The 23,951-nt window shown below is 43.9% G+C and overlaps 1 protein-coding gene across 2 annotated transcripts in view; it reads left to right on the top strand.

The window, feature by feature from the left end:
* Positions 1 to 23,951, top strand: part of PKP2 (plakophilin 2) — a 529,412-nt gene that overhangs the window by 108,585 nt on the left and 396,876 nt on the right. For both annotated transcript variants that reach the window (XR_013606919.1, XM_078674126.1), the window contains exons 2-3: positions 1,627 to 1,739; positions 12,020 to 12,696. Coding sequence is in view for 1 of the 2 variants with exons in the window: in XM_078674126.1 (XP_078530252.1) it covers positions 1,627 to 1,739; positions 12,020 to 12,696 (790 nt within the window). In the remaining variant the exon portion in view is untranslated. The remainder of the gene's footprint in view (positions 1 to 1,626; positions 1,740 to 12,019; positions 12,697 to 23,951) is intronic.

Here is a 23,951-nt window from a genome sequence, read left to right as displayed (position 1 = left end):
ATTGCTCCAATAATAACATAAATTCGCTGGATGCTTCCACGCAAAATCTCATAAGTTACTTGCTGCACCTATACAAGTGTAATCTAGCGTATAGTTCCATCAGGATACATTTAGCAGCAATGGCAGCTTATCTTCAAAATAGACAGCACCTATCCCTTTTCAGAGGGCCAGCCATTAAAGCTTTTATGGAGGGACTGAAAAGGGTAATTCCTCCAAGACACCCGCCTTCGCCTGTCTGGAACCTCAACATCGTCCTCACCAGGCTCATGGGCCCACCATTTGAGCCACTTCACTCTTGTGAGATACAATTTCTCACATGGAAAGTGGCTTTTCTGGTGGCTATTACGTCGCTAAGACGAGTTAGCGAGCTGCAAGCCCTCACTATTCAAGAACCTTTCATTCAAATACATGCTAACAGGGTTGTGCTGCGCACCAACCCTAAATTTATGCCCAAGGTAGTGTCACAGTTCCACATTAACCAAACTATTGAACTACCTGTGTTCTTCCCAAATCCTGATTCAGTGGCAGACAGAGCACTGCACACACTAGATGTAAAAAGGGCTCTCCTGTACTACATAGACAGGACTAAAGATTTCAGAAAAACAAAACAACTGTTTGTTGCCTTCTCTCCACAGCACAAGGGCAACCCAATTTCTAAATCAGGTATAGCCAGATGGATTGTTTAATGCATCCAGATCTGTTATCAAAAGGCTAAACGCACGTTAACAATACCCCCAAGAGCTCATTAAACAAGCAAGTTGGGGGCATCCATGGCTTTCCTAGGTAACATCCCCCTAGAGGACATATGTAGAGCAGCCACATGGACCAACATACACACATTCACCAAGCACTACTGCGTGGATGTCCACTCCAAACAGCAAGCTGCTGTAGGTCAGGCTGTTCTCAAAACTCTTTTTCAGACTGCTGCAGCTGGCACGGGCAACCGCCGCTAAGGAGGGTACTACTATTTATTATATGCATAGATATAAATTCAGCAGCCCACATGCCTCGAACGGAATATGCTACTTACCAGTTTGCATCTGTTCTTGGCATGTAGGGCTGCTGACATTTATATCGCCCGCCCTCCTCCCCGGTGCCTGTCGCAGCTGTAGCATTCAGAATTCACATAATTACTCTCATGCATGGTCATCACTTACTCTATCACACTCCATCTCTGCCACAATGGCGAAAAACAATCTGACCATGGAGGGGATGCCCATGCGCACTGTAGTCCAGGGATGAGCCACTTATCTCGTGATACTTCGAAGACTCTTCCAGGACAACAATGTGCAATCATCCGGACCCAACACTAGGTGGCGATCTATGCATAGATATAAATGTCAGCAGCCCTACATGCCAAGAACAGATGCATACTGGTAAGTAGCATATTCCTAACTTGAAATACCTATGGAAAAGGGAACCCTGTCCTTAAAATGTACCTGTAATCAAAGTATACTTTTTGCCAACTCTTCACATGCCTGCCTAGTACTATTGCATGCTATAGAAAAAGCCCTAGTAATCGGCTGGCCTTTCACCTCATGTAGCGCGTTACAATTTATAATTGTATGTATTATTTCGATATTTGACATTGTGCCACATCATTCATGACTTGTTTTGTCATTGCAGGGCACGTTGAGCGATCATGTAGTGTTCCCGAGCATGTCTATTCACAGAACCTGATCGAGCAAGACTACAGGACTTTTCCATCACAGGGTTGGAATTCATACAGCAGTACGAAGGTGAGAACAGTTGTTACTAACATTTGTGAAAGTACTAACATAAAACCACAAAATATACTAACGCAAAATTGAAGGAAAAAATCCCAATGCAACTCTTTGCATAGATTTATATTTGCAGAACGTTTGCTAATGTGCACACACACAGTGGCGGCTGGCGATAATATAAAGGGGTGCGGCGAGCAAACTTCCACTGAGAGAAACCAGCAGTGCCTTTCAGCTCAGTGTCAAAGCTCTGAGTCTTATAACAGAGTTTATAACGAGCCATGACTCAGAGCATTGTAGTTGAGGCCAGAATGCCGTGCGAGTTTCGCACAGTGCCTCAGTGGGTCAAAAAGGTGCGACTGCTGACCCAAGCAAAGTGAAATAAAACGCTTGCATGCAATAATCAGTAACTAAATTGCTGATATGCATTACATTATCGGTGTAAAGTTAAAATGTTAATGTACTGCATGTCGGTGATTTAGTTACTGTTTATATTGTCGATTCCTGTTGTGCTCTACACAGGCGCGCAACACCCATTGGGCTCACCGGGCTTCAGCCCCCCCCGTCATGTGTGTCAGCCCGGGCTGACACAGCTTCGCGGCTGGCGACGTTTTAATTGCAGCCCCACCAGAGTACTTCACAGGTCTGTAAAAGACCATTTAAATGTAAATGAGGCTTTTGTTATGTGTTTAGCCCTTCTTACATCCACTCTGGTTACGACTGGAAGAATTAGCCCCCCCCCCCCCGAAATTTGACTCTAGTTGCCCGCCTGCCTCCTGTAGTCGCCTCCACCCACACACCTCTGCTGATTATTTAAAGTGGGATTGGTATTCTCTGGGGCACTGTAAACCCAGTCTGATGGCGTGAAGCGAGACTTTATTTGCTGGGAGGTGTGAAGGTTTTAACGTGACAGTGGAAAGAAAAAAAATTTGACTACCCAGAATCGTGAATGTCCTGAAAGCTGTCTCGTAGTAAATAGGCAATAGGAATTACGTGAATAAGGAAATTATGCAGTATTCTGCTTCAAGTTAAACAGGTCAAATTTGCTTGATGATGCTGAATATATTTTGTTCTAAAAATAAACATTCCCTTGTGTTCAGGTTCTTAATAGCAAAGGTTGCTTAATAAAGGGGTTTCATCTCTGGCCAGAGCAACAATTCTTAAGGCTACAGACTACACTATTTAGTGCGCCTTTTACTGGAAGTAGTGCGTACCTAAACATATAGATAAGAGGTTATAGGACGACATATTGTAGATGGTAATATGACATTTCAAGTACCATCCCAATTATTTCCGCAGACTAAAAAAATATAATGGACAGGGTGCAACAGTTGCTGAAAGAATGCAAGTCGTGGGATAGGGGTGGGAGGTTACACTTCCTTACCCACATATGACACAGGCGTCCTACTGAATGAATCTCAACCAAATATACATTTGTTAGAAAGGAGGCTAAGATGTTGAAGCAAGTATCGTTTTTCAGTTCAGATGAGTTATGCGCCGCCGATAAAAAAAATAATGCCCCTCAGAAAGGTATGGGCTTTGGTTTTATGAGCACAAATACTATCCAGAAGTAAACTTAAGAGAATATGTTACAAACACACTTAAGTTTTCCCCAACTACATGTTTAGACTTTTGACGTTTCTGAAATCAATTTGACAACTATATCGATTAAACATAGAAAGAAAAGGCAAGAAAATTTGGCAAACTGAGCTATTAAAAAGCTTCTAGGCAGGAGGCAGATGGGAATTGGGAATGCATTGAAACCCAGAATAAAAGGTGGCCATCTTTATTTAACATTACGCTTAAAAAAATTGAATATGATTAGGCAAGGTGTCCAAGCAAACTTTTGGATGGAATTGCTTCTCCTAAAACCAAGAAACAATTTATGTAAATGCACTCAACAACTGGTAAATGCCTTTTACCATTCAGTGGCATTACATTGTGTCATAAGACCAACAAAAAATCACTAATGTATTTCCTCAAGTGGTTCTATGACAGGTGGTTTATTAACATCAAAGCAGAAAGCTACCCCCAGAGATTTGAGAGGAACTAGAGCAATAAAGTGGCAACGATTTACCTTACTAGTATTTATTTTAACATACAAATACTCCTATGCAAAAGAACACTTCTAAGGGAAATCTGTAAAAGTTGCAAGGAGATACAGGGATGAATCCTCTACCTCCCCCACACACCCCTCAGTTAATTGGACTTCATATACGTCCAGATAGCCTGCATGACGTAAAGTTACAACAGCCCTTTTATTAAGAAGCAGACAAAGCTGAAACATCTTTCCAAAATGGTCACACCGCCCTCTGTGCCAAATTGCATTGACTGAACAATGATGTTGATTTTACCCAAACGCACGTCTAGACATCTAGAAATGGTGAATTTGTAGAGCACTTACTACCCCTATGTGCGATGCTGAAGCACTTGTCCATGCGGGTAGCAGGTTACACCTTATGCTTGTGTGGTTGGAAGAGTGTTGTCTTTGCTTTGAGCCTCTGTGGAAAGCGTCTCCATGCGGTGCATGATGAATACCAGGGTGCAGTTTTGTAATGCGGAATCGCCACTTCTGTTTCTCAGGTTGGCCTGAGCATTACCTGATCCTGATTGTCTGCCATTTTAGCTCCGCCCCCCTTGATTACCTTTAGCCACGCCCCTTATTTGCTATGTTAGCCACCCCCGAAGTTAAGACCTAGTTGCGCCCCTGGCTCTACACTAAATGTGTTCTCTAAAGGGGGGTGGGGGTACAGTGCTTAGCTGTCTGAAGGCTCTGTGCACAGCCCCTCTCCCTGTTGGTGCTGTGCCTGTGCGCAGTGACTGGCATGCCATGCAGTGTCTGTTTTGTTGGTGGACAAACTGCTTGATGACCTGATGATCCTTGGTTGCTCTTCAGCCTGAATTTCACAGAGCCTATGTGCTTGTTGGAGCTGCCCACGGTGCTTGGTTTCTTCTTGGTGGCTGCTTACGGATCTCGGTTTCTTGTTTTAAATCTACACAGTGCTTGGTTGTGTTTTTGGGGTCCGTGCAAGTGACCTTTCCCTAATGACTGAGAAAGAAAAGTAGCCACCAGCCACTGCCATCATCAGGGAAGCACAACTGCCAACTATACATCACACCACCGCTCAAAAGTACTGTACAATCAAAGAATTCTCCCAACATGACACCTGTTATGATCTCACATGAGTGGAACGTACCATGGACACTGCGGTGGCGGTCTGGGGGGGGGGGGGTTGTGGAGGGGTCAAGCTAAGGGTTATTTTGCATAGGTCCCGCTCTTTTCAGGGGGCGCTCTACTAGTGATACATTTGTTTGTATAACAGGCTTAGCTGCTTTAGTGATATATTCACAATAAGGGAGATACCTTTACCAGCCACAAGGATCTGCTGCATAACCATGGAAGTGGCCCCGCATCACATTGTTGACCTGAGCTCCACAAAAGCCTCTGGCAAGCCTTGAACGACCTCCTGTTATATGAAGGGGGTGCACAATCATGACACAGACGTGTTCCTTCATGCACGACTCTAGGCAGGCTCAGCTGAAGGGCACAGTGGGCAAGAATCCGAATCTGTTTATTTCACCGCACTGAACAGCACTAGTGTGGGTCCCCTGGGTGTCACAGACACCCACACAAATCGTGTGATGACTTGCGCAGTGACTGTGATGCCAGGGTCCCAGTCTTGGGGCACAGACACTGAGCACCATTTCAGAGTAGCAGCTGTGTGGAAATGTCAAATAGTAGTATTGTGCCTGCTACGCCAGATAAAAAAGTTGAGCACCAGCAGTTCTTATTTTACAAATTAAGCACTGAGCATAAGCTGTTTCCAAAATAAGATTACAGGTGATTTTTCAGCGCCGCTGTATATGAAATTTTAAACATGGCCCAACATAGACTATAACGAGTGTTAAGCACAATGGATGGGCATCCTTTGAGTTTATTATCTGCTTTTGATAAGGCCAGAGCCACCACAACTCTCTCCACGAACTCCTTTGCAATGCCCTTAGCTGCAAGTCCTGGCTAATCCAGACGCTGCTCCCTTGCTGAGAGCAGTGCCAGGATTGGATCGGGTATGTGGACCCAGCTCTCATTCTGAGCGCAGGAACCTGTGGCTGCCCATCCCTCTCCTCTCACTGTCCACAGACGGTGATAGGCCTCTAGTGCGCATGTCGGGCTGGTCGCTGAAAGGCAGTTGGCCAACTTGAAGTGCACTTCTAAGTGGGTGTCGTCGACCAGGAGGTGAGCGGTCATTCTATTTTTAAGCCCACCCTCATCCAATCATCACTATGCAACCTGGCTCCGCTTGTGGCGAATTAAAAAAATCAAAATGCACAGCACCCGCAGCCGGAAAACTGTAGCTTTATTTATATTAAAATCAGGAGCAGGTGGGGGCACATATAGGGTGACAATGCCTGATGCTCTCATAAAGGAGTAGCTGCTTCACACACATGAAACTTGCATAGCTTTTTAATCCGCTTTCAAGTTGTACATTTCCCAAAAGTTTGTTTATCTCATAGCAGCAGAGAAATAGAATACACTTGCCAGGGTTCACAATGACTTCAATAGTTAACCACAAAATACTGCAAATATATACATACATATTGGAATTGTATAGGTCCATAGACAATCTTGATAAAGTTCTATTTAAAATGCAACATGGTTTCAGGGAAATTTAATAGGTAGGAGACTCAATTAGCAGGTCAGGCATGGATAAGATTATACATTCCCAAAAGAAAATGTTCCCACCCTCCTCCTACTGCGAGTTGTCAGAATTTTACTGTTCTGCTTGGGAAAGTGGAAAAATATTATGTATGTTTTCTCCAAGTATTAAATAATTGTAAGAAACATTTTCGTGGAGGATGAGGCTGGTCGAGCACCAGTGTAAACGGCAAGGGCTATTCACAAACATATTTTACACTTTTGAGTAATTTACATGTTTAATTCACTCTTACAGTTGCAGTTTGTGAATAACCACCAGGACCTTCAGTTTGATAGCGAAATGGATCTTACACTTTTGGAGTACATTTACACTCATTTTGTGAATATCCAAAAAGTAGTAAAGTTACTCAAAAGTGTAAATTACTCAAAAGTGTTAGTTACTTTTCTCAATCAGGCCCTTTGAGTCTAAATTCTCTTTTCCTACACATTTCTCTTCACCAGCCCGTTAGGTTGTTGTGAAGTAACTCTGTTGTAAAATTTAACCCATTCGGCACTGATGACGAGCTCAGCTCGTCATCAGTTGCGCCGCCCGCACGCTGATGACGAGCTGAGCTCGGCATGTAACTCGGCTTTTTGAAAAAAGCCGCGTAGCGCGAAATTCGCCGCAGCGCGAATGCGGTTAATAAAAACTTTTAAACCTCACAGTGTTTCTCAACCTGTTATTTCCTTATGAAGTAATATCTCATGAAACATGTAAAGGGCATGACAATTGCGGAATTTCACTTTTTTCTTTATGGATAAGATCATTTTGGAAAATGGCTTAGTTATGAAATAAAAGGCAAGTGCATAACTGGAAAATTTTATTTTACGTGTAAAACATGGACATCATTTAGGAACGAAGATTATTTTTTGAATTACTTTGAATTTTTGTCATACCTCAGAAATGTTCTCTGGCTTATTTTTTGTTTTATGAACTAAGCATTCCACTGGCTGGGCTGTTAACAGGTGGGAATTTATAAAATGGCTTAAGGGTTAATTGAATAGTTTTTTTAATTTGTTATGGGCCAGTTTTTAGAATGAAGCGAGGGTTTATTTTTAGAGAGTTTAATTCTTTCGGAATATCTGTGAAGTGGGAGAACTTGTAGACCCATGGCTAGCATGGATGCACATTCTAATACTCCCTTTAGTAGGAGAAAAGTAGATTTGGAAAGTCCAGATGAGGAAGGAGATTACACAATTGTTTCAAATGAGGAACTAGGAACGATAAATCTGTGAAAAAAAAAAGATTATTTTGAGGAGGTGAGGAAGAATTATTAATGTGGGTATCGAAAGATTTGCAGCCATTTATCTTTGCGTCAGTAATCCTTTCAATGTTCCTCCTTTATACCACTTTTTGGACCTCTGAGTGGAAAAAAATGAAATGGTGTTTCTTTTTGTGTATGATCCTAGGTGAACATTAGTGAAAATATGGTGATATACACAGTAAGATATTATGTACCCTTACCCCTTCAGTAACTGACCATGTGCTGTGAAACCCGTATGATAAACACAATAAGGGATGCATTTCAGTTTGGTTCAGTTCAATCTGTATTAAAGTCACAGTTCCTTTCTGTTAAAACATACAAGTTCAGTTTATATGTCAATATAATCAAAATTCCTTTGCACACTTTCAGTGGTGCTTGCAAGTATTGCGGTCTTCGCTTCAAGTTAAAATGTCTTGTAGAAATATTTATGTATTGCTGCTAAATTAAATTAAATAATTTAATGTACATGCAGAAACCTCATTTGTCAATAAGTTCTGCTTGTAACTTGAAGTACAGTAGCTCTTTGAAATGTGGACTTTTAAAGTTAATCTTGGTTCACTTCTTATGGTACGGATTACTGAACCGGTAGTATTCAATGTCTGAATAGTCTCTTTGCTTTCAGTCTGTAATTAACTTTGAGTTTGGAAAATGTATCTTTTTGTTAACAAAAATTGGGAAAGATATCAAAATATAAAGATCCACTACACATTTCACTAAAGCCATAGCAACTGCTCCTACGGTTACCTTTTGAGTGTATGTCATGATATTTTACTGATTTGTTCTTTGTAACTCAGTTTGGCTTTAAGGTTTTTGTCATTGTGCAGCCAGTAGGGTAGGTTAGGTAGCCAACATTCTTCGTGGACTTGGAAATATAAACAAAATGAAGACTAGGTTATTAAATGTAGTAATTCAGGTACTCTTAGTCTGTTAGATTTCGGGTGTTATCTGTGCATGCCCAACTACCTTTCCTATGACAGTTGTGGCCACTTATCATTTTGAATGGTTGAGGGATGGGGTGTGTGGGTGTGTAGGCAAAAAAGAAAACTCAATGGCAGAGGTATACAGAATAGTTGAGAAGAAAATTGATTGAATGAACGAGTAATTTTCTACACGTTAATTATGGATCACTTTTAATTTGATATGATTCTTTTTATTAACTAACCATTCCTTTATTTCAGACACACAAAACACATAGCAGCAATGTCAAGGTTTAAGGTTTAGGGTTATCATTCTGAAGATTCTGCTTTTTGATGTCTAGATTCTTCTATTTTGCTCACATAGCCTTTTCTGGTTACTTCATGGCCATTAGCCCCTATTCGTTTATTTTTCTATGATGTCATGGCCCCTAAAGTCTTGTTTTGGTATGTTTTATTAATTACAGATTTTGTAAATCCCTACTGGCCTGTTCAAGAACATCTCTGGTGGTTTTCCAAGTTGAAGAGTTTACCAAGGGTATAGGCTGAGCAGTTGTAAATGTGGCCAATTTTGGGCATCTGACCCACTAGTTGTGCACACTGATGATAGGGTCACAATTTAAAGGAAGGTGGAGGACTTGACATATGTTGATCGGAAAAGGTTGGTCTTTAATATCCTAGTGGAGCTGGAGGAAGTGCGTAAGAAGGGAGCATATGCATATATTGTAAAAACAAAGATTGTAAATTTTAGTACTTAGCAATAGTTTTTCTTAATATTTTAAGCCTGTCTATATGTACCTTGTTGAAGTGTGCGACTGCATAAATCAAACGTAAGACCTTGGTTTTCCCTTTACATAATAGGTTTAAGCTAGTCCAGGTACCGTGTTTTTTTGTGTTTAGGGAAGAAAATGATGGCATGACTAATGGCATAATCCACTACTGCAACCACACATATAAATAGGGAATATTTATAGGAAGCCATGTACATCATTATTGGATGCATACTAATCAGGCCAAATCACATCCAACCAATTTGAAGTAATCTGTTGCATTAAATAATGTAACTGTTTTCCAAGAAATGTATTAATTTGGTCTGTCTGTCAGTCTCTGTGTGTGTCAAATGTAGTTAACCAGTGCATCTCCATCGAAATTGTGATTTTAAGTTTATACAATTATTTTTTGGGTAAACTTCAGTTATTGTCTCTTATTCCAAGGTCTTCCCCCAATGAAGACAGCACAGAGGATCATCCAGAATTGGCAATATTATGTTAAAATCTGAATTTCCACTCATACTTTTAACCACTTTTCCCATAGGTATACCTTGGTATGACTATTCATCATCCCAAAAAGATTTGTACATAAATGGTCAAAATAAAGGAAGTGAACAAAACATAGAAACATCAAAAAGGTCAAGTGGAAGCTTGTGGTAAAGAAATCTGCTTTAAGCAGAAGGGAATGTGGAAAAATAAATACTGCGAGGCAGTGTTGTTGAGCTCATGGGCCTAGTTTGCAAACATCTTGGAACACTAGATATATTTGAGTACAGCTTGTTATACCTGCATGACTCTCACTGCCCCAACCTGTCATCATTGTGGATTTGTGAGATTGTCCATCATTAATGGGAAACCATTGTAATACAAATCTCCTTTTAGGCATGTGACTCCATTGGGCTTACATGATGAGAGATGGCAATGTGTTGCTCAGGTCAGTGGTCAATGTAGTTTAAAACATAGGATGTCCCTAGTCAGAACGAACTGGGGTAGTTTTATCAGGAGAGTTATAACATTTAATATGGTGTTGAACCCTTGAGATTTAGGGAAATTCACAATGAAATGTATGATTTTTGTATGTCCTGGGGAAGGAACAATAGAAAGTAGGTGGGGCAGACTTTGAGACTTAGTACTGTTGTGTGCTGTAACACAAATAACACCCCTCTGAACACGCTCTTTTACATGTGAAAACAACTGAGGCCTCAGTAAACATTTTTGTTCAAGATGTGAAGTTTTGGTATGTGATTATACACCTAAGTGACTTTGTATGGTATAGCTCTTGCCATATATTGACAGATCCTTAGTTAACTACCCGATGAGCACTTTGATTGGATATGGCAAACAAAACACCAGGTACTTGTTTTCAGGCTGCTAATCGATTGAGCTCTAGGTAATCTTGCATGAAACTTGAAGCACAACAAGGCAGGATATTGAGTTTGAGCTGGAACAATGGCCTAGGAAACAAATCCAGACTCCCAGTAAAATATAGTGTTTGTTATTTGCACTGGTCAATCAATTTGTAGTCTGCCTGCTGAGTGATATTCAGTGTGAGAAAATAACCAAGCACTTTCCATGGGCAGGTGAAGGAAATGCGTAGATGTCGTGCCTAATCACAGCAAAGAGCATGTGCACTCAGCCTAAAGGTATGTGTGATACCTTCAGCTCTTCAGATTGGCTGATAACTACCTACGGTGGTAGAGAGTTTATTTTCACATGGTATTGGCAAAGTGGTTTACTGAGTGATTTATGGAGTAAGTTTAGTGGTGCATACCATAACTGGAGAATTTCAGGGTTTTTTCAGATTTGTGGTCGTTGAACCATTATTAACCTTTAACTGTGAATTTCTTAGTGAATTTCTGTTTATGATTTACTGCATCCACCTTCCACCTACTCGTTCTGCCCTGCGCACGGCCCTGGGCAGAGTGGGTTAGCTTCAAGGCTTGGCCTTTGGCCAGGCCCTGCAGCCACCCACCTGTGCACACTATCTGGGCTTTGAGCCAACCACAGCCTTAATTGGTTTTTTTAAGTAAAACTAATGCGTTGTGCCGCATGCGCATGACCCTGGGGTTGGATTTTCTGTTTATGTTCTAGTCAACACCATTCAGCATGGGCAACAGTCACTGGCAAAGCAAAAGGTTGGCTGACAACTTTCAAAGGTGACACCTCAACCCCAACCTCCCTTTGAATTACTAGTCCACTGGACGGAACTTAAATAGATTTAGCATGCAGGACCTTAATTGAGTAGGCTACGCAAGTGCAAATCTTGGTGCAGATCCATCGATGGGGCAGGGGGCTAAGGGTGCAAAGTTCTAAGCAAATCAATACATCACTTTTCAATGTAAAGTGTGGCTCAACCATAATCCTTTGGGGGTGCTGATTAATTAATGTGTAGTTATAAAACTGTGTAAAAACAGAACCCAAAGTGCACATGTACCGGCAAACCAGCATACATTATAAGTGGTTTTCAGTCTTTAATATTTTTTAATTGAGTTCAGTGTTGAAAATTGCTCTTCTAAAGAGAGTCATGTCACAGTTATCACGGAATTGCAATTGTGCCAAGGCTTGAAAATGAGTAGTTAGAGAAACCTATTCATGTGCATGCAGCATACCTATATTGTTAGACATTGTTTAACATTGCCTTTTATTTTTACAGGAATACAGTTTCCCAGGATATGGAAATGGCTTTGCAGGAGGAACAACTTTACATAGTGTATACAGGTCACTGGAGGGCAAATCTCAAGGCCAGCCTTTAATTAGACGAGAGATTTCACCTGAGCGTTACCCCATTGTGGCTGAAAATGGTTATAGAGGCACTCTGTCAGCAAGCCAGAAATTCCTAGAAAGTAGGAAGACCATGAGCGCCCCGCGATATGCCCGTTCTGATATTGCTGGTCTTAATTTACAGCATGGACAGCATAGTGCATACAAAAGGCAATTCCGTGTTGGGTCTACGCAGAACTCTTTTCTTGTTGGCAGCCTTCCCGCTAGCCCCATTGGACTTGTTTATCAAGCAGCTGGAAATAGCCGCAGTATGAGCAGCTTACTTGAAAAAGAACACTACATTCCTTCTACTGGTGCAGTGGGACAGGCAAAAATCATGCCACAAACACCAGCTGTGCCTAGCCAACAATATGTGAGGTCTACCTGGAACCAGAATACAGTGAAAACCACATATGTTGATCATGATTCTTCTCAGCATGCTTCTTTGGCAAGTGGAGGTGTGGAGACGGGTGTAAAGAAAACCATCATAACGGCAGCCACGGCAGCAGCAAGTGGAAGTGGCGTTCTTGTGACACCCAAAGGGGTTGGACAGAGTGGATCTCAAGTAGGGTAAGAATTGGATCTTTGCAAGTGATAATGATTTTGGTTGGTTATATATGTTTATTATTGGTATGAAGTAAAAAGATAACGAAAGAAAATGCTAAAAAATGTATATATAGTTTACTTTGGACAGCTACAATGAAGAGCGTGAACCTCCTTGTAATTTCCCGTGCGCCACTAAATCTTGTGAATAAATAAACTTGTAAAGAATAAATCCGCAGTTGCATCCAAAGCATCTCCAATCTACAGCTTCACTTTATCTCCTTTCCTGGTCATTTTGTGGAATTCAAGCACAGTGTATACAGTGGTCCTGCTCGCAGCAAAGCACCACACCACCTGTACCTCTTAGGACACAAAAGTAAGAGCCACTGTTGCTGAAACGCTAACAAAACATATTAACTAAAGGTTTAGTGCATTATATCAGGGAAAAAGCAATACTGATTCTTGTATTTAAAAAAAAAAATATATATATGGTTTTATTTTTACCTGCAGCAAAACTGGCCGACCGAACATTTAGGCACATTGTAGCACCTCCTATCCACACTGTATCCTTTGTTCTACAAGAGATAGTGTAGAGGGGATTATCTTCTGTCCTTCTCTCGCCTTCCCTTTTCAGTATTGTTTGGCTTCAACTATTATGACAATTTAATAAAGTCCTCTCCTATCGCAGAATCTGTCTCCACCTCACCACCATAGCTTGTCTTTTGTATTATGACTTAAGGAAAGTAAAACAACCCCAATGTGTTATGCAGGCTGCAGAGAATTGCCACTGAGCCATTAGGAAAACAGAAGCATTTGACTATATGTTCCATGCCTCATTCCCCAATGCTCCCAAATATAAATCTAATTTAACAACTTGGAGTCAGAGGGTATGCTGTGATCCAGCTCCCATTACGCTTCAAAACCCACACTTCACCAGTCTTAAAGTTGTTCTTTCAGGGAGAATATGCAGTGTCTTCCTAGCCGGTGAGCATTTCATCATATAGATGTCTTCATATCTGTAGTCTTATGTTCTTATGCATCCAAAATGTAACATTGAGCTGTTTTTTGTTGTTCTTAAAGAATTGGAATGTCAGAAGCCCCTTTTAACCCATTAATAAATACATTATAGTAAATATGTGAAGAGCTGTACAGGAAGTGCCCTGTTTGTGCAGGAATTTCACTCTTTAGTGCGATGTCCTTTATTAGATTTTATCTAAGAGGGACATGGTAAACTAGATTTTCCCTTTAAAATAAAAATTAATGGGCGATCGAAAAATATACAGTTTGCTGTTAATGCATGCATTTTGACTGGAAACATGACTGCCACAAAACGTTTTTCAGTTTGGGTGGGGGAAAAATGCCCTTTCTTTTTGTTTCTAATTAAACCAATGATTTTTTTTTTTAATTATTGCATTTCTGGACTCTGTAGTGTCCTGGGGCGCCGAGTAGCGGTTCAGTCTACCCGCGCCGCCCGGGGCACGTCAGCTGGCGCTGGCGTATGACGTCATGCGCCAGAACTATAAATACACTGGAGACGAGGGCAACAAAGAGCCCATGCTGTGCTGTGAAGGCCTCCCTCGGCTGCTGACACACCCCCAGTGTCCCGACCCTCGTAAGGCCCACGCTGCCACCACGTGCTAGGCCTCTGCACAGGAGAATACCCCCGGATCCACAAGGCTGGACAAAGGTGTCTCCCCAAAATCCCAGCTGGTGCCTTTCAGGAGAGATGGAAGGGTTTAAACAAGCTCAAGCCCCCTGCCACTTAGAGCAGTGCCTCCACGTACTGAAGCCCCGTGGACCTGCACCACCAACTGGTCAAAGAGACCGGACCGACGTCCTGCAAGGAGGAGGGTGAGTGGGCACATGCCCAGGTGCCACGTGGCTCTGCAACTGAGCACAAATCTGTGCAGCCAGATAAGCAAACCGGGAGGAAGAAGGGGAAGAAAGCCAGCCAGAGGGGAGCCCCCACGTCATTCTGACGCTTGAAGCAGCATAAAATAGCACATCAGAGAGGCAGCAAAGCACGTGCTGCGGCGAGGAGTTTTCCGCACACCCCAAAATGGCGTCAATTCCCGCCATCGAGCCGTTTATAGTGGACGGGTCCCCGTCATCGCTAGCCCCACGATGGAAAGACTGGACAGATCGCCTGCAAATCTACTTCGTAGGGGCGGGCACCGCCAGGGAAAGACGCAGGGCCCTGCTTCTCCACCTGGGAGGTAAAGATATCCACAGAATCTACAAAACCCTTGTGGAAGCCATGCCAAAAACGTATGTCACACTCCTCAATGCTCTGAATACGCACTTTGAGCCTATGGCGAGCAAAGACTACGAGAGATTCATATTCGGCCAAGCTAAGCAGGATGCGGAGGAGTCACTAGATGCATTTCACGGGAGGTTGAAAGAGCTAGCGAGCACGTGTGGATTCCGCGACGAACAATAAGAAATCAGAGGTCAAATCATTCAAGGGTGCTACTCTTCCAAACTCAGGGTCGCCATACTCCAAGAAGACGGCAAGCCACTAGCAGACATCCTCAAGCTTGGGCGCTCAAAAGAACTGTCGCAGGCCAGAGCCTCCCACATGGAAGCAGCCCTTCACCGACCCATCAAGACGGAACAGGTCAACGTGGCAGAGAAGGCGAATGTCGTAAGGCCAAAAACGTGGCAATACACGAACAAGAAACCACCGGACAAGCGAAAAGAGTGCGGGTACTGCGGAGGCCAGCCACACCGCATGCAAGACTGCCCAGCGAAAGGAAAAAAGTGCAGCGCATGTGGGTGGATGAACCACTTTGCGGCGGTCTGCAGATCCACGAAGGCCAAGAGGGAAGCGGCACATGTGGTGCAGGAAGATCGAGACAGCGAAGATATGGATGACGACACGGGTGATTACCCGGTTCATTACGTGTTCGCAATCGACCAACCACAAATAAAAAAGCGACGTCTCCCGAAGTGCTGCATCAAGATCCATCAACAAGAAGTAAGAGCCACTATAGACACAGGCGCATCCATTGAGTTGATGGCCGCCAATGTATACAACCAGCTAAATATCCAGCCTCCCCTACGTGAAGCCCGCATCAGAGTGTTCGCGTACGGACAGAAAACACCTATCCCCCTAATAGGGTGTTTCAAGACAGAACTACAACACCAAGATCTGAAAGTACCCACCACAGTATATGTGACAAAGGAAGGCGGTGGTATGCTAATCAGCGAGCAATCCGCGGAGAAACTGAGGCTGATATCATTCGCCATGGCCGTGCTAGAAGAGGAATTGGACTCAATAATGGAAGAATTCGGGGAAGTCTTCAAAGGCATCGGATGCCTGAAAGGGAAAGAAGTCTCCCTCCACATCGACCCATCGGTCCAACCAGTGGCACTGAGGCACAGGCACATAGCATTCCATCTACAGAAAAAAGTAGAGGAAGAGCTGGAGGCGTTGGAGAGACAAGGCATCATTGAAAAGGTCAGCGGGCCCACCCCATGGGTGTCTCCAATCGTGGTAGCTCCAAGCCGAAGCAGCCCGGGCAAGTCCGCATCTGTGTGGATATGCGCCTCCCGAATGCAGCGGTGAAGAGAGAACGACATCTAACTCCCACCATAGATGACATTCTGGGGGAGCTGAACGGGGCCCGATGGTTCTCAAAAGTAGACCTCCGCTCCGGGTATCATCAACTACCACTCCACCCGGATTCCTGCTACATAACCACTTTCTCCATGCACGTAGGCCTCCGGCGATACCGACGCCTAAACTTCGGAATCTCTAGTGCCGCGGAGGTATTCCAAAATATCATTCGAGAGGTGCTCAGTGGACTACCTGGAGTCCTAAATGTGAGCGATGATCTGTTAATGTATGCATCTTCAGTAGAAGAACATCACCAGAGACTGAGAGGAGTCCTTCAGAGAATCAAGGACTCGGGTCTAACCCTACACCGCGAATAATGTCAGTTCTTGCAAAACAAGATCAGCTTCTTTGGATACACCTTCTCTGACCAAGGAATAGCACCAGATCCCGATAAGGTGAAGGACGTCCAAGAAGCCCCAGCCCCCTCTAACATCTCGGAGGTGAGAAGCTTCCTGGGCATGGTGAACTTTTGTGGCCATTTCGTACCCGATTTATCGAACATCACCAAGCCCCTGTGAGAACTGACAAAATCCACCACCACGTGGCAATGGGGCCAGGAGCAGGAGCAGGTATTCAAAGCCACAAAAGCCACCCTGTCAGCAGACACTACACTGTCATACTTTGACCCCTGCAAGCCCACCAACATCGCTGTGGATGCTAGCCCCTACGGGCTGGGAGCCGTACTTACCCAACTTCAAGGAAACGGAGAATGGGCACCCATCGCCTATGCCAGCCGCTCCCTAACGGACACTGAACAGAGGTATTCTCAAGTAGAGCGGGAGGCAATCGCAATTCACTGGGCTTGCCGGCACTTTCATGTCTATGTGTACGGCCATGCCTTCACGGTATCCACAGACCACAAGCCTCTCATACCCCTGTTCCAAGGATCAGTATCAAAACCGCCACCGAGGATTGAGAAGTGGATCCTTCAACTGCAAGGGTATGACTACAGGGTGGAGTACAAACCTGGATCGACGAATCCAGCAGACTACCTTTCAAGACACCCCCGAGCGGCAACCAGGGCAGAGAAAGAAGATGCAGAGGATACCGAGGAATATGTTCGGATGGTGCTAGAAAGGTCGAGACCCCTACCGATAAGCCTGAAGACAATCATAGAAGCCACCCACAATGACGAGTGCCTCCAGCTGGCGGCCGACGCCATCAGATCAAACAACTGGCGCCCCATTCAAGCCATTTTGAGCAGAAGGACACAACAAGCCAGACTAACACTCGAGTCCCTCATGAGAGTGAAGGAAGAACTGTCCGTGGACAGTCAAGGATGCCTTCTACGGGGACCAAGACTAGTCATGCCAGCCAGCCTGACACAACGGGCAGTAGAACTGGCTCATAGAGGACACCAGGGGATGGTGAAAACCAAGAGCCGGTTAAGAGCCAAGGTATGGTTTCCTGGAATGGACGCGATGGTAGAGCAGACAGTCAGGACGTGCTCCTGGTGCCAGGCCGCAGGACAGCCAGATCGGCCTCATCCAGTCATTACGGAAGACAACCCTCGGAGGCCGTGGGAGTGCGTGAGCGCAGACTTCGGGCACCTTCCTGATGGACGCTACGCTTTGGTGATAATCGACGACTTCACGAAATATCCTGAAGTAGAGATCGTTGAAAATCAGACGGCCATGGAGGTGATCACCAAATTCGAGAAGACAATAGCCACACATGGTATCTTTGAGGTTGTCAAGACAGATAATGGCCCCCCTTTTCAAGGACAGGAATTTGCCGACTAGATGAAGAGCTGGGGGATCCATCACCGAAAGGTGACCCCGCGCTGGCCCCAAGCCAATGGGGAAGTAGAGAGATTCATGCGCACGCTAAACAAAGCGATACGCATTGCACATGCGGACGGATCGCCGATAGAGAGGGCCATTTATGGTTTTCTGCGAGAATACCGGTTGACCCCGCACCTCACTACGGAAGCAGCGCCTGGACCGGCGACAATGGGCCGAGTGATCAGCGACACCATCCCGAGTCACCCCACCTGGACCCCAGCCCAAATAGATGCAGAGAAGACACTAGCCAATCGGACTCACTCCAACGACCAAGCCAGTCGCAAGCGGGGAGCCAAAGAATCTGAAATACAAGCAAGAGACCAAGTCTACGTTAAGGACCGATATCCCGGGAGCAAGTTCCGGCTTCTGTTCGAACACAAGCCGTGGACTGTCCTCCGCCGAACCGGCACTATGGTGACGGCTCAAAGAGGCACCAAAACTGTCACTCGCAATATCTCCTTCTTCAAAAAGGTACACCCAGGTACGCCACCTCCTCAAGGATCTGACCTCATCGGAGCGACCGACAGTCCCCACAGGAGTGATGATAGACTGGAGTCACCTGAACCGTACATCCACGAAGAAGAGGACCTGACGGACCAAAACCATTCATTGCCACCCCTGACTCCAGAGAGGAGCCTCTCAGACTCTCCGGCCGGGAGAGTGGTCCATCTCAGGGGGCCACTCCGCCGATACCTTTGTTCCGCGGGGAGCAGTCCAGGTACAGTTTGCGGAGAAATCCTGCCCCATCCTCCCAGCTGGCGGACTTCCTGGTATGATGATCCATGGGCACTGAACGAGAGACTGGTAATAGATCCACAGTTTTCCATTATGTTTAAATGAACGTTTTGTTTAATAAAGGTTAGAAGGAATGTAGTGTCCTGGGGCGCCGGTTCAGTCTACCCGCGCCGCCCGGGGCCCGTCAGCGCTGGCGTATGACGTCATGCGCCAGAACTATAAATAAAGGAGGCGTGGCTGACAACGGCAGTCAGAGGCACGCAAACTAACAGAGAAGTGTCCGTGCTTTATTTATGTGGAGACGCCGCGTTAATTAGCGCGAGCGCAATTAGCCATATTACAGACTCAAATTTTTCTGACAATGTAATTTTCTTTTACTGCCTGCTGACCTCATTTAGCAAATATTGATGCTTCTGTGGAACGTGTAGACAAAGGATGCCTTTGTTCTCTCCAGCTGCGTGATCTAATTTAGCAAAATAAGAATTCAGCCTACTAAATAGTTTTAGGTCGAGCCAGGGTACTTTTACAAAAACAATACATGTGTCAGCTTGATAAACAAATGCTTTTTATAAGTAAAAGTACCCCATACTGCGCTTTCACTTTAATGGCGGCCACGCACCCTTCTTTAGATGCGACTCTTCTAACCAAAGGGGCGCAGCCGCCATTAAAGTGAAAGCAGGGCATGGGGCGCTTTTACAACCATTTGCAATGCATTAGGTCACGCATTTGCGAGAGTTTAACCTATTGGCATTGTAAATGACAATGCCTTTTATTTAGGTGTTGTTTTTTAAAAATATAATTAAAAGGCATTGTCATTTACAATGGCAATAGTTTAAACTCTCGCAAATGCGAGACCTATTGCATTGCAAATGCTTGTTTCACTGGGGCACGAACATTAGGCGAGTGTTAATTGCAATGTGTCTTGCGATTGTGTTTCTCTTTCTCTTTTGTTTACCATAAAAAGGACTTTTGTTATAGGCTTAGCATGTCTTCAGTGTAGAAATAAATGGAGGGCAAAAATGTTTGAGCAAAAGGATGCCCATTTTTAGCATGTGTGTCTCGATGGGAAACAATATAGTGCCGTTCGAAAACGCATTATTGAAGCACATTGGAAATATTAATTAACTTGCCCCACACGCTACTTCTGTCTGGTGATTCTGTGCATGTTACACAGGCCTGGATAGAAGGGTCATGCAGGTCTGCCTCTGCCTTCATTGATTGATGGTGTTGGTGTCGCTCACCTTTCACTCTCGTCCTTTTCTTTACTGAAAATTGCAGTCTATTGCTCTTCCTTCCGCATCCATTTCTTTAAAGTCTGCAGATTTTAATGAGACCCTTGTCCCTTCCTGCCCTTGCCCTTCAAAGGGACATGATTGGCTGCCTGCAGAGGGCTCTGAAAGAAAATGTCAACAGCCGTTTCTTTTCTAATCAGCCGTGATGTCTCAGTCCTTTGACCATGTCTCGCCAGCACAGTGTTTTCTTTTGTATTTTGTGAGACGGCCAGCATTTGGTATCACCTTTGTGCCCACATTCCTTCCACCTTCTTCACAACATCTACAGAGTCCAGCTCTTCTTGTCCTGCTCTGCTACGCATCACTCATTCTTACTTCCTGACTGCTTTTACAGTACTCTTCTCTACTAACTCGCTGCCTCGCCCCTGATTTTACTGTGCACCTTCCCATCATTTATTTAGTCGCAAAAAAAGCCCAGATTCCCTACAGTGGTCGGTCCTGTCACCACACTGCTCTCACCCACATAAATGTAGTGTTTCGCCCTCACACAGTTCATCTGGACTATGATACAGTATGATAATGGGGCAGTGCCAGAGTCCACTGGTTTGGACCATTTGACATTTTGAGACTTTTCATTTACATTTTAGGTCGGCATGACAGCGCATCTGTTACATGGCCATGTGTGATTATCAGGAAAAGAGCTGTTAGTAGCCCTAGGAAGAGAGGGGTTTTGGCTCCACCCACAACTTGATCACCTGGAATACAACATTTGATTGGGCAGAATTCGTGTTATCCTTCTTAAAACATAGTTCCATTGTCTCTGCTGGGCAATCAGGCTGTGGGTCGCAAGTTTCTCTGACACTGGTGAGCAAGGACGTGGATAGCAGCAAAGGATATTGAATTTTCAATTTAATGACGATGATGTCGAGGGCTAAGGGTGACATTTAATTGGTATTTCTTGAAAATTGAGAAAGAATGAGAGTGTGTTATCTAGATTTGTTGGTGCATCTGTGTCTCTGACATTTTTTACGAACACAATGTTAATTGTTTTGTATTCAAATACAGGTATACGTACAGTGTTAATCGTCTTGTCACTCTTTACATCTTTCAGTTTTAGCATCTTTCCGACATTAACTTCTCTTTCGTTTTTCATCGAGTTAAATGGCTGTGTGCGATCCATATATATAATCCTGGGTCTTCTCAGGGAGTTTGGGGCATTTCTCTCTCATCTTTCTGTAGTTCTCACTTCGGCCTTCCTATGTTGCTCTTTTCCAGTCTGGCAGTTTTACCCTCCTAACCTTCTTCCATTTAGATTGCTTAACTGGCCCTTGGACTAGTCCAGCTGGGCATGTAACAGTATGTTTATTCCTTGTATTCTCCCATTTATGGCGCATACTGTTTGCAGCCCCTCTTTGCGCTGGTATTTTATTTCGGCCAATCTTCCATTCCTTCTTGGTGCCAGAACTAACGGCTCCATATAGCAGGAAGTAGCTTTTAGTTATCTCGTTGTCTCTTACTGGGTCTAGTAATTACCTGAGTGTTCATCCATAGAGGGCTCCACCTTTCTCCACTAATGTCTGCAATCTTCTCCAGTCTTCATCATGTTTTAGGGCCTGCAATCCCTTTACTGGCAATTCAGGACCAGGGGCACTTTTGCTTGGGTTCTTTGTAAACTGTGAGCCAATAATGCTTGAATGTCAGGTGCAGGCTTGGGGATACTGCTGTCTGTTTTTTGGGTTTGAGTAATGTTTTAATTAATTCTAGGAATGTATGTTCGCTGCACCACCACCTTTTTACATTATTCATGTGGTTGTCTAGCCATCAGACCCCCTCCTCCCCCACCAATTGTACACTGTACTTCTGCCACCAGGTAATACAGCTCAGTCGGGTACTGCCAGGCCGCTCTTTCCATGTTTGAGGTGGTTTGCTAATATTCCTAACATCTCCTCAGCCACCCAAAAGATAATTTCCATCAATTTGGTGCCTAGTTCATGAAAGACTTTTTCCTCTGGAATCTGATCGGTATAGTGGCAAAGTAATCTAATTGCTGCAGCAGAGCCACCATTTTCGAGAGGGCAAACTTCTCATCATCGAAAGGGGCAGTGTCCCCAGGAAGTTCACAGTCACCCTTATTGCAGCCACCACCTTCCTGATATTCCTGTCCTTCAGATCAGTATCTGTGTGCTAAATCTGTACTCCTAAAGAACTCATAGAGTCCAGCTCCCAGCTCAAAACCTGTTTCCTGCTGGAGGCATTTCGCTATGTTCTAGGGTTTAATGAAGGGGAAAAGCACTAGACTTGTTTCAGTATACCTCTAGCTTGGAGATCTCTCCATACCTTTCCAGAGCCAGGATCGCTCTTGCCGCATCTGTGTCAGCCACAGTAAGAATAATAGCAATCAATGATATATAGTGGATATGCCCTAGATTATTGTGTCCTTTCTTAATGGTTTGTTAGTGGTTCGGCAGCTGTGACAAATAATGAGAAGAATAGGCATGTTGCGGTGTCGCTCTTCCCACTCAGTGGACTATTGAGATATCCAGTCCTATTCGAATTCTCAAAGTGGGATTAGTTTAGAGAAGCATGGTCTCAGTTCCGGATTAGCAAATAGACAAAGTGGGCACCAGCCTATGGGGCCCACTCCTTTTAGGGGGCCACCCGTCAATTGATCAAAATAATATTGATTTGGTCTTGAAAGAAATTTACAATCAAGCTTTCTTAAATTGTTTCTAATTAATTTTGGTTTACTAACATTAATAAATATTAATGTTTAGTTGTGTGTAATAAAATTGGTTTATTAAAATTGTTGGCTGGTAAAATTAAAATTGTATTAAGATCTAATTTGCGATGGGTGCCCTGAAATTTCAACTGCCTAGGGACCTCCAGAGGGTTTAATCCGGCACTACATGGTCCGCTTTATAAATGTTTTGCAAAGCCCATGCGTCGCAGGACTGCATGTAGATATTTGCAGTCTCAAAAGCTTTGTGTGTATCAGTAGACAGTACTGAGGCCCAAAGGCTGAGGGTTATTGGTAATCTACAATTTTTGGACTAGTTTTCTAATGTTAAATGCATCAGTGCATCCTGACTCTGATCTCAGTGTATTAGTCATTGCACTAGAGGTAAAAGTCTAATGTCTAAGATTTTGTGTAGCATTTGGTAATCCTTGTTCAGTACTGACATGAGTCTATAGGATTCCACATCCATAGGGTTTCTTGCCAGTTTTGAGAGAGACACTGATATAGCCTCTCTAACAATGGCGGGAAGAAAGCCTTCTCTCCGTGCTGCATTTTACATCTCATTTAACTTTGGTACCAGTATCTCTGTGAAAGTTGTGTAAAATTAGACTAGGAGCCGAGAGATCCCAGCTTTCTCCTTTTGCCATGCCTTTAATTGTAACCCTGAATTCTTGCTCAGTAATGACCTCTCCTAATGTCTGTCTTTATTGGGCAGAGTTGGTAGTCCGGCCAATATCAAGTTCCATATAGTATTCTACGTGATTATTTTAGACATCCAATAAAAGTGATCCTTTCTTCTCTGGGTTCACCAGCCAAGTTAGTAGTCCTCATTCTTTGTCTTGTTCATAATGTGTTTTGGTGATATGCCTTGGAGTCGAAGCATCTCAACCCCTCAATTGAATGCACCACCCTCTCTTGTTTCTCTGTATCTTTATCAGTGTGGATCTGACCCACACTGCAGTTTTAATATAATGTCCTCCTATTACAGTCCTCTTGATATGTATGCCTCCTTCTCTACCTTGTCCCATATGCATGTCACGTAACACTGGATGGTGGGCATGTTCTCTGGTGATTGGGTGCAGTACTCTCCATGAGTCTATCAAGTTTCGCTAGGTCATGCAAATAGTGAGCACTCTGTCTGTCCTTATCGTAGTCAACATCGGTAAGAGGGGATA

Source organism: Lissotriton helveticus, chromosome 1_1, assembly GCF_964261635.1.
Source record: "Lissotriton helveticus chromosome 1_1, aLisHel1.1, whole genome shotgun sequence".
Lineage (NCBI taxonomy): Eukaryota > Metazoa > Chordata > Amphibia > Caudata > Salamandridae > Lissotriton > Lissotriton helveticus.
The sequence above is the reverse complement of the archived record's forward strand: the minus strand, read 5'-3'. Positions and strand labels throughout refer to the sequence as shown.